The following is a 12,280-nucleotide window of genomic DNA, read 5'->3' on the forward strand; positions in this document are numbered from 1 at the left end:
ATGGGTGGTTAGTTGTTTTGTTTGGTTGTAGGAGCGAGTATGACTGTTGCTGGCAAGTGCAGAGCCTCTCCTTTGGGTTATAAGATTTGTTGGTTTAACATTTTTCGGTTTATGTTGTTATCTGGAATTAGTTATGATGGATTGTATTGTTTGGTATGTTTGGGTTGTAATTAAATATTACGGGTATTTAATTATATTATTATTACTATAAAAAAACAGGTCGGATTGGTTTAGTTTTAAACAGAAATTACCATATTATTTTTTTTAAGAAAAATGTATGGGTTATTATTTACAATTTCGATTTATCAATAAAAATTTACATATTTTAAAACCGGCCTAATTACGCGGGTCTCTATCTAGTATGAAATAAGTTATATTGTTTTGTTTATGTTAATTAATTTACAAATTAGTAAAGGATATAGCATCAGGAAAATTTATCCTTCTTAGGTTTGTTTCATAAGATGTTTTACAAAAAACGCATATCTCAATAAATTATATTAATTTATTTTTTTTATTAAAAAAACAAGAACAACATTTAACACTAAGACATCATTTATATATATATCAAAGTAAAAACATAATTACAAATGGTCAAAAGAACATTGGAAAAAAGAATATATCAAACATTTTATATAATATATAGAGAATAGAGAGAGCTGTAAATAATATATAGTGAATATATCTTCCGTATAATTAAAAATCTCAGTATGTATGTACAGATGGGATCTAGATTACGTGAAAAGTTTACCAGATTATATGAAAATCGTCTTCAAGTTTGCTTGGAATACTTTCAAAGAGTGTGCAAGTGCAGGCAGGTCGGACGAGGGATTGTTATATAATGTGCAAGGTGCACTCGAAGAGGTAGTGTACATTAAATTACAACCATCCAAATATCTTAATATCAAAATCATTAAATTAATTGGTGTTGTTTAATATTGTTTTGTATGATCCGCATAAGCAGTTCGAGATATACTTACTCTTTGCACGAAAAAAAAAAGCACTATATACTCTAAATAAATTTTTGGAAATTAAATACAACATATATGATCACATGCATGACAGTACTTTAATTTTTTTCCTTATGAAACATGTTATATAAATGTCAATCAAGTAACATGCATGATGCATGTTCTACGAATAACAACATCTTGTAGTAAATTCATATGAGATCATCTCTTGTAAAGACAGATCTACTGAGAATATATAGTTGAACAACAATACATAATTATATACAATAGCACATCAAATCATCAATCATTAATTCCTTTAATAATCTAATTTTATATTCTCTTGATTTGCTGTAGTTTTTCTTTTTATAGTATTTATAGAATTATTTTTTGTTTTTCTGGCTTTTCAAAAATTGATACTCATGTAATCATCCATTTAACTTTGAGGCAAAGCTGAAAATTACATGTCTTGAAAAATTGATTTAATGCAGTATTTCCTTTTCAAACTTTTTTTTTCCTTTTCAAACTTCGTTTACATTTTTAAAGCAATTGTTTGATATGTCAAAAAGAAAAGGATAGATATATCAGATCGGACAAAGATCTAATGTTCATGCATAATACTCCTTCTGTTTCATTTTAAGTGATGTTTTAAAGTTTTTATATATAAATTAAAAATATCTAATTTACATATTTTCTATGAAAATACCATTAGATAAAATGAATTCAACCAATAAGAATAAATCTTGTATAGTGTGATTGGTTAAAATTGGAAACATCACTTTAAATAAAATATTTTTTTTTAGCTAAAACATCATTTAAAATATAGAGATTATTGGCATTTTAGTACATTTTCCAAACTTAATTAGAAATGTAGTACATGTACTATTCATAATTGGAGAAATAGTCAGGGTCCCACTTGTGAGATAGAATGTTTGTGAGATAAAATTGTTAGAGAGAAACAGAAATGAGATGGTGTGTGTGCATGAGAGAGAAAAATAGGGAAAAAAATTCTTTTTTTTAATTTTTTTTTGTTATCACACTCTATCATATCTATTTATTTAAATATTTTGGTAATTCAAATATTTTGTTAATATGACTTTTCAAAAAAAGAAAATTCAGATATAAAAATTCTAAGTTTTTTTCTTTAAAATTTAATATGTATTTTGTTTGATGATTTTATTTGATAATGTTAAATATTTTTACAAATTTTGTATCCGTACACATTATTAAGTGTACGGATGTTTGTACACCTTATTAAATGTACAGATGTCTCTACACATTTCTAAGTATACACATTACATCTATAAACTCAATAATGTCTAGAGACTTATGTACATTTAATAAAGTGTACAAACATCCGTATACTTAATAATGTGTACAGACATTCGTACACTTAATAAAGTGTACGGATACAAAAGATGTATATAATATGTTTAAAATTTATTAAATAAAATGTATATCAAATTATAAAAAAAAAATATAGATTTTTTTTGTATTTGAAATTTTTTCTAAAAGGATTATATTAACAACTATTTAAAAAATATCACAATTTTTCAATCTTACAAATAGGTCCTACATAACTCTCCTATTACACTCATACACAAACATTCTCTCACCTATTTTGCCAATTATAAATAGTGTTTGTACTAAAACACTAATTAAGTTTTCAAAATGTACTATAATGCCAACATACCCTAAAATATAACGGAGGCCAGGGAGTAGTGTTTCTTTTGTAGCAAGTGGATAATAATGCCAAAACAAAAACATGTTAGTCTATGTAGAAGTTAAGTAAACATTAGTTGTACTTTTCAAAAAAGTCGAAAGAACGCCATTATCTTAATTAATAAAGACAAATTTGAAGGGGGTTTGAGATCGATATAGAAAGGCACAGCTAACTCAATAATACAGTCTGGGGGAAAAAAAAATGAAAATATTAACTCTTAAACATAGTTAAGTTACATATTAACCAAGGTGGCTACGGGTAACTTAGCATGCATCTGACTTGGATTAACTTCATAATTAGTGCCTATAATTTTGGTGATGGAAATGGTCGATTCCATATCATTAGTGCTAAACATGAAAGGCATAGTAGCTTTTGGACCAAAACATGGATCTATACTCTCTCTTAGTTTCCCTACCAACTTATTTTCGTTCTATAGCTTTCCCCAAATGTTATTTCCGGGTAAGAACGTAAAGCTTGTTTGCGTGAAGGCCACTGCTACTCCGACTGATGATCAAGTAATTAATCGAAAGTTCAAGAAGTTGCCACCTTCGAGATGGGGTCATCATTTCCTCTCTGCTCAAGTCGATGTCTCGGTGAGTCTATATAACACATACACACACACACACACACACTCATATATTATATATATGTGGGTAAAGGAACGATGTAACAAATGATCTTATTGTTAGGAAATGAATGGCCTTGCGCAAGAGATCGAGATCCTAAAGTTGAAAGTAGGGGAGATGCTCATGTTTTCTTCGATAAGCGTTGAGTCGACCAAGGAGAGAATCCTTCTTATATATATGCTTCTGAGCCTTGGTGTAGCGTTCCACTTCAAAGATGAGACTGAGGAGATTCTAGAAGAGAGTTTTGAAAAGATAAATGAGATGATAGCAGATGAAGATGATTTATACACGATTTCCACCATGTTTTGGGTGTTCAGAACATACGGTTACAACATGTCTCCCGGTAAAAAATTCTCTAGCTAGCTATATACTTGTCATGATCAAGATTTTAATTTGCAAGCTTCCTTTTCATTGATTCATATATGTATTATGACAAGATGTGTCTATTGACAAACAGACGTTTTCAAGAGATTCAAAGGGGAGAATGAAAAGTTTAATAAGGAATCTCTAATCGGTGATGTCAAGGGTATGGTGAGCTTGTATGAAGCTTCTCACTTGAGGACGAGGAGAGATGATATCTTGGACGAAGCGTTAAGCTTCACGACAAGGAACTTGGAGTCGTTAGCTATAGCCGGATCAAGTTCTCCCCATATTTTAATGCGTATACGAAATGCTCTTTGCATGCCTCAGCATTACAATGCCGAAATGGTATTCGCGAGGGAATACATTTCTTTTTATGAACAAGAAGAAGATCACAACAAGATGCTACTCAGATTTGCTAAGATCAATTTCAAGTTCTTGCAGCTAAACTGGATTCAAGAACTGAAATCCCTTAGCATGTACTATTCTAGATTTTTTGCGCTTCTAGCTATGTTTTTTGCCATACAAATTGACGACAATAGTCATTATATTGACATGTTTTGCAGATGGTGGAAGCAGCAAGACCTTGCATCTAAACTCCCACCTTACTTCAGGGACAGGTTGATCGAGTGCTATTTATTAGCATTAATTGTACATTACGAGCCACAGTTTTCACGTGGTAGAGTTGCACTAGCTAAGATCAACACAGTGCTTACCCTTGTTGATGACACTTGTGATAGATATGCATATGGTAATGTTTCTGAAGTTGCAGCTCTTGTTCATTGCGTGGAAAGGTAACATGTTCCAACACTTTCTTGTAACAAATGAGTATCCCCTTCTTACATGAGAAAAGTCTCAAAGCCAACCCATGAAAAAATCCTAGTGAAATTATAGAGATCCTAATTAACGAAATCAAATTCACTAACTACTTTACCACTGGACCATTACTACATTTATTTAATTCTCCATATACCATATATCTGATATCTCTATATGTACAATATATATATATATACATATAAGCTTTTCAAGAGCGATGATATGACACATTTATTTACGTGAAGGGGTTATAAAAATTAATATAAATAACTAGCATTTTGTCGGAAACATAAATATATTTGTAGAATATATATCATTAAGAAGTTCGTAACATGTGTTAAGTTTATCAAGCTGATTTTGATAAGTGTCATAAAACTTTTTTTTTATAAAAAGATTTTTTTTTTATCTCTTAACAAAATTGAAAAATTAACTTAAACATTATAATATGCATGTCCATATTATATTTTTCTTCAAAAAAATAGAAAAAGAAAGAGTGAAACTTTTCTTTTTAATAATGATTTTTTAATATATTGATTAATAAATAAGATATATATATATATATATATATATATATAGTTGACATGATTTACATGAGTCTAGAGTTATTACATGTTATTATAATGGAATAAAAAGGTTAAATTGTACTGGAGTATGAAATAAGTTATTATGTTTTGTTTATGTTAATTAATTTACAAATTAAGTAAAGGATATAGCATTAAGAAAAATTCTTCTTCTTAGGTTTGTTTCATAAGATGTTGTACAAAAAAACGCAGATCTCAATAAATTATATTAATTACTTTCAAAACAAAACAAATTTAATACTAAGACATCATTTATATATATCAAAGTAAAAACATAATAACAAATGATCAAAAGAACATGGAAAAAAATAATATACCAAACATTTGATATAATATATATAGAGACTAGAAAGAGCTGTAATTATATATAGTGAACTAGATTATGACCCGCGGTATACCGCAGACACATTTTTTCTTTGTTTTTTTTAATTTACTATTTTAATATTAATTTTGGTAATGTACTCTTTTGTTAATTTTAGTGATTTAGTACAAATTTTTTCTTAATTTTTAATGTACAATTTTAATATTAATTTTGCTAATGTATTCTTTTGTTAATTTTAGTGATTTAGTACAAATTTTTTCTTAATTTTTAATGTACAATTTTAATATTAATTTTGCTAATGTATTCTTTTGTTAATTTTAGTGATTTAGTACAAATTTTTTCTTAATTTTTAATGTACTATTTTAATATTAATTTTGCTAATGTACTCTTTTGTTAATTTTAGTGATTTAGTATATAATTCGTGGTATACCGCACAAATGTTTTTTTTAATACAATCTTAATTAAATCAGTTTGATTCGACATATTTTATATTGGTGTTGTTAAAATAATAAAATAATGATTTAACCTGTATTGAAGTATCATATCAATGATATTTTATTTTTTAGTATTATCAATTCAATCATGTATTATTATATAACCTGTCATGTAATATAACTCGTTTGTGTTATTTTGAAAATTTAATATGTTTAAATATTTATAATTTTAAACTTTTTAAGTTTAGATATATCAGTTATAAATTATAAACTTTTTAAAACTCTATAATTTTACTATATACGGTAAATTTACGATATATGTATATTGAACACCCACTTCTTATATTAATTGAGTAATATATGTTCGTTTAAAAAAATTCAAATCACAATATATGCAGGAGAAAATATACATTTTTATCAACTTTATGTATTATATGATGATTCACTACATTAATTTTAAAATCAAAAAAAAAGATGATAGGAGAATAATTTTTCTTAATATGGAATAAATCTTCTAAATATCTATATTAATTATAGAATATTATATATGGATATCTGAAATATTTTAATTATGTTTGGTTATAAGGATAGTAGAGAGAATTAACTAAAATTGTTTGAATATGAATATAAACATTAAATGTAAAAACTTTCCAAAACTGATTTTTGAGTAAAAACTGCTGCAAAAATGAGTAATACTTGGGTTCACCCCTAGGGGTGAACCTCTTCATTCACCCTCTTATAAAATAAGGAAATAAAATCTGTACACATTTATTATAAAATTAGAAACTTAAACCGCTCTTTTATAAACTCAAACCGATATATAATTTTGTTGTAATTGTAAAATATAAACCCTAATCATCTCATTTGTAAACTCAAACCATCTCATTTGTAAACCCAAACCGACATATAATTTCGTTCTAATTGTTAAATCTAAACCTTAACCATCTCATTTGTAAACCCAAACCGACATATAATTTCGTTCTAATTGTAAAATCTAAATCATAACCATCTCATTTGTAAACCCAAACCAACATATAATTTTGTTCTAATTGTAAAATCTAAACCCTAACCACCTCATTTGTAAACCCAAACCGACATATAATTTCGTTTTAATTATAAAATCTAAACCCTAATTCTCATTTATAAACCCAAACCGATATATAACCTCGTTTAATTGCAAAATCTAAACCAAGACAATATTTAACTTTCTTTAAATAAAAGTATACAGAATTTGTTTCCACAATTAGTTTTGCTTTTTAATTTAATTTTGATTTATTTTTTATATAAAATATTAGATAAAGCATTCTGATTGGTTGAGAGGGAAGGGGGTGAATACAAAGGTTCATCCCTAAGGGTGGAGTGAACCTAAGTATTTTTCTGCAAAAAATACTAGTATAGATATATTTTATGTATAATAAAAAATGACAGTATGAATGTACAGATGGGATCCAGATTTCGTGGAAAATTTACCAGATTATATGAAAATCGTCTTCAAATTTGCTTGGAATACTTTCAAAGAGTGTGAAAGCGCAGGCAGGTTGGACGAGGGACTGTCATATAATGTGCATGGTGCAGTCGAAGAGGTAAAGTACATTAAATTACAACCATCCAAATATCTTAATTACAATCATTAAATTAATTGATGTTGTTTAACATTCTTTTGTATGATCCCGCATAAGCAGTTCAAGATATACTTGAGATCCCTCTTTAGCTTTACCAACTGGGAAAAAGGAGACGTGGTGCCTACATTTGATGAGTTCCTGGAGATTGGGGGAGTCGAAGTAACAATGTATATTAGTATAGCAAGCAGTTTTCTGGGGTTGGGGAAAAATTCTAGGGAACAAGGTTATGAATGGCTAAAATCAAAACCAAAATTCGTTGAGGCTCAGGCTAAAAAGGCTCGTCTAATGAATGACATGGCCGGCTTTGAGGTAACAAAAATTACATGATCTCTTGTTTGTTTAGTGATCAAAATAGTAATGCTAATGCACATATGGTACCTAACAGAGTGACATGAGCAGAGGGTATGATGTTAATGCCATCATGTACTATATGAAGCAACACAAAGTCACGGAGGAGGAAACATTCACAAAGCTTCAGGAAATGGTTAGGGACTTGGATAAAACAGTGAACGATGAGATATTGAAGACAACAAAGAGTGTGCCACGACCAGCCCTTAAGCGGGCTATTATATTTGGAAAAATACTAGACTTTACTTATAGGTCTGGTGAAGAATACACTCATCCCGAAGNTGGATAAAACAGTGAACGATGAGATATTGAAGACAACAAAGAGTGTGCCACGACCAGCCCTTAAGCGGGCTATTATATTTGGAAAAATACTAGACTTTACTTATAGGTCAGGTGAAGAATACACTCATCCCGAAGGAAGATACAAGGATCATATCACATCTTTGTTTGTCAAGCTTATTAGCCTTTGAAATAATAATACTTAGTATTTATTGATATATATCTGCCTTTTTCATTAACAAAATTTGTGGGAGACATGTTCGCCACAAATTTGTGAAATTCACATCATTTCCCCGCTACATATATATTTGTAACGGAAATCAAAAACTATATTTATAATGAATTTATAATTGACTCATTTGTGGTAATCCGCTTTGGCACTTTGGAACACTACTATACATCATTTTGCAGACTAAAACGATTTTTAATAAATGAACGAAGAGTTGAAAGTGGAGATGATTACTTTAGGGGCACATTGTCTTCGAACCACTCTATCCAACTTGGTTCTTAAAGGTAACAGCACCATCCAAACTTTCTTGTCTCGTGATTATTTAATCCTCACAAATCAGTATCCCCATGAAAAAAAAATCTTAGTGAAATAGAATAAAACTTCTAAATGAAATTAAATACATTATAATGTCTAGATCTAATTATAAACTCCTACACTATTAATCAATATATATACATATTAAATTAAATACACACTAGCTTTTGAACATGTAAAGATCTTATATAAAAAGTTTTGAGCTGTGACACATGATTATTTATACATGAGAGACTCGTGTGGATTACAAAATGTAAAAGAAATATCCATAGAAAAAATATAGTTGATATTTAGTATTTCTCTTACGCATAATTTTTTTATTTGAATGTACTGACAATATGACAATATGATCGAGATTACGTGGAAATTTTACCAGATAATATGAAAACCATTTTCAAGTTTGCTTGGAATGCTTTCAAAGAATGTGAAAGCCAGGGGAGATCCGAAAAGGATTGTGATATAATGTACAAGGAGCGCTTGAAAAGGTAGTAGTGTAAAGACCAAAGTTAACAGTGCCATACAAAATACTGAAATTATTATTTATAGATGTTGTTTAACATTCTTTTATATGAACTAAGCAGTTGAAGATATACCTAAGAGCCACTTTTTCCTTTACCAAGTGAGAATACGGAGACGTGGTGCCTACATTTTATGAGTACTTGGAGATTGGGGGAGTTGAAATTACGATGCATATATATGCCTACTGCCTAGCAGTCAGTTTTCTTGGATTAGGAAAAATTGATAGGGAACAAGGTTATGAATGGTTAAATAAAGTCTATCCAGACAAAAATTTGTTGACGATCAGGGTAGAAAGGGTCGTCTAATGAATGACTTGTCCCGCTATGAGGTAACTAATCGACAGTTTTCTTGGTTTTGTTAGTAATCAAAACCAATATTGTGTTAACAAATGAGTTGTAATGCATCACATGATGATATGAGTAGAGGGTTTGTTTCTAATGCCATCACGTACAATATGAAGCGATACAAAGTTACGGAGGAGGAAGTGTTCACGAGGCTTCATAAAATGGCTAGGGACTTGGATAAACCCTGTGAACGAGGAGATTTTGAAGACACCTAAGAATGTGTCGCGTGAAGTCTTTTACGGGGCCATTGATCTTGGAAAAATGATAGAGTTCACTTATAGGACTGGCGAAGAATACACTCATCCCGAAGGAAGGTTCAAGGAGTATATCACATCTTTGTTTGCCAATCTTATTCGTTTTTGAAACCATAATTAGTATGTTTGGTCTTCGTTTCAGTTGCAGCATCTATCTTTTCTTTGTGTATTAATGGAATAAATGGGTCGTACTCTCTTGCCTTCTCACTCACACTTGAACAAGGTTACGAAAAAAATAAACATATGAAGAAGATACGTTATCTTGGAACCTAAAGATATCAGAATTCAATAAGGGAAGGGAAATAAGCAAAACTTATCAGCCGCCAAAACTAGGTAATGACATTTTTTACGTTACCTTTTGAGAATATCAAATAAGAAATAACATCGCAATACGTTATTTTGGAAGCTAAAGATCATATCAAAATTCATTTTGCCAGCTAGATGAATAGTTTATGCACACGTACTAAAAAAGAGTTGAGAATTTCAGGTATGGACATAATTTGCATATAAGATATTAAAGCTATATGATGAGTCTGTGAGAGGATCAAGTTTGAAAACAGCACCAGACCACTCAATCTTCCCCCAAATCTCGCGTCTATTGCGTTTGCCTTTCACAAGGGAAATGGAAATCTCGGTGGAATAAAGCTCGAGACTGTGAGGATGCGGTTTCGAGAAAATGACAATCTTCCCAGCAGGGCTGGTGCAGAGTTTGGTGATATAAGAACCCCATTGTCGGAGTTGTTGCAAACCCTTCACTTCCTTCCAATGCAAGTCATAGGGAAAACACCAAAGTATTCTCCCGCGGGTGGCACGGCAGAATAAGAATGTCCAATGACACACCATCGTTTCAGTAAATGTATCCTGGCATGGAATCTGTTTTACCCTTTGCCACAAACATACATTTACTTGGTGAAAAGGAGAAGTTTTGACCATCCTCATCCACTACGTAAACCTCCTCCTCCTCTTTACTAATCATCAAGACGCTTTGTTGGATAGTGAGGGGCATCTTGGGCGTAAACACAAACAAAAAATCCCAAGTTTGGGTGGAGATGTCGTACACCTCTGCCCAGTTTGAGGAATCAGCTACATCATCCCCGAGCCCTCCAAACACATATATCTTGCAGCCGCCTGAGTCTGTCAACATCAGGCTTGCAGATGGGGAAGCACGTGCCATCTTCATGGGCGGCAGGAGGTACCATTTGTGCTTGAAACAATTGAAATACGAGACTTCCGAAGTGGGCTTGCCGTCTACGAGTCCACCGATGATATAAATCCCATAAGACATCGGCACGAAAGCGGAGGCTGATGTCGGAGCCTGATCATACAAGTCCATATGGATGGGTTTCAGGCAACGTTGCATGGGGTGGAAGATAAACCAGCGTGGGCTTGGTTCTGGAAAGATGTGCAAGCATACGTAGAGATATTGCTCGACGCAACCCATCTGCCATCTCAAGTCCTTGACATCAGAGGAAACCACCAGTGACCGGTGACTCTTGGAGGCGATAGCTAAAGCCGCGAGGTCCAATCTCGACAACTGAGCTAAGCAGTTTACAACCACCTCATCTGGCAACGACCATAACCCACAAACCTCCTTCTTCTTCTTCGTTTTATTCTTCGTCTTTTTATTGTGACATGGCGTCAATTCCCGGATCACACTAATTCTTCCTTTCATTGACTGTTCAACGGAAGGATTAATTCCCATTCTCAATCGTGAGAGGATCCAGACAGAAACTAATCTCAACCGAAGCCAGAGACTAAAAAAAACCTTGATAGTAACAGAATACTAGGTTTTTTCTGTTTTCTTTCTTCTTATTTTTTTTTCTTCTGTCAACAGTGACATTATCTATGTACTTATACATATCCCATTTATATACAATTCCCTTAAATAAAAAGGAAATAATCTTATATCAAGAGAAATATATACTTTCAAAAGAGGAATATATAAAAAGTTAATGTTATTGAGCAATTAAAAGGAAATCAGTTACCTAAAGATTAATTAGGAAAAAAATCAAAGAGATTACTTTTGTTTTGGTTTTTCTTTTTTTTTTTCTTCAAAAAACCCAAAGAGATTAATAAAGCTGGATAATAAAGCTTGGCAAAGATCATCAGAAACCGAAAAATAATTAATTGGATATATGAATGTGAATTGGTCTCTTTTTTAATTTTTGATTATATCATAAAGCAATTAAGCATGATTGCAACGCAAACGTATTGTAAGTATGCTATGGATATATGAGTCGAGTGGATCAAATTAATAAGAAAGAAAATAATACTTATCTTGGTGATAATGAGCGATCATCGGTTGGCGTACATCTCTCCTAGCATTCATCGTATTTTCCAACAACATATATTATCTCCCCTTGATATATGACAATTAATCCAACAAATCGATTAATTAAAACATTATTCCATAAACACAATAAACTAATAAAGCACATAGAAATCAAAGTTCATACATCGGTTGTATTACCAAAGCGGTTGTATAAACATGGTGGTTTTAGACCAAACAATAAAATAATGCTTTCATTTCGTGAGAATAAACTAAACCAAACAATAAA

The 12,280-nt window shown here is 31.1% G+C and overlaps 2 protein-coding genes and 1 long non-coding RNA gene across 3 annotated transcripts; 1 reads left to right on the plus strand and 2 right to left on the minus strand.

The window, feature by feature from the left end:
• LOC104723556 (terpenoid synthase 1) lies at positions 2,980–4,454 on the plus strand. Its single transcript, XM_019231869.1, has 4 exons — positions 2,980–3,263; positions 3,360–3,639; positions 3,754–4,135; positions 4,223–4,454. Exons 1-4 carry the CDS (start codon positions 2,988–2,990, stop codon positions 4,452–4,454), a joined length of 1,170 nt encoding a protein of 389 aa, XP_019087414.1. The 5' UTR covers positions 2,980–2,987.
• Positions 7,393–7,986, minus strand: LOC109127536. Its single transcript, XR_002034104.1, has 2 exons — positions 7,813–7,986; positions 7,393–7,572 (listed from the first exon to the last, which is right to left on the minus strand). It is a non-coding gene; the product is annotated as an uncharacterized LOC109127536 (long non-coding RNA).
• Positions 10,570–11,424, minus strand: LOC104728026 (F-box/kelch-repeat protein At5g49000-like). Its single transcript, XM_010447068.1, has one exon. It carries the CDS (start codon positions 11,422–11,424, stop codon positions 10,570–10,572), a length of 855 nt encoding a protein of 284 aa, XP_010445370.1.

Source organism: Camelina sativa, chromosome 11, assembly GCF_000633955.1.
Source record: "Camelina sativa cultivar DH55 chromosome 11, Cs, whole genome shotgun sequence".
NCBI classification, from domain to species: domain Eukaryota; kingdom Viridiplantae; phylum Streptophyta; class Magnoliopsida; order Brassicales; family Brassicaceae; genus Camelina; species Camelina sativa.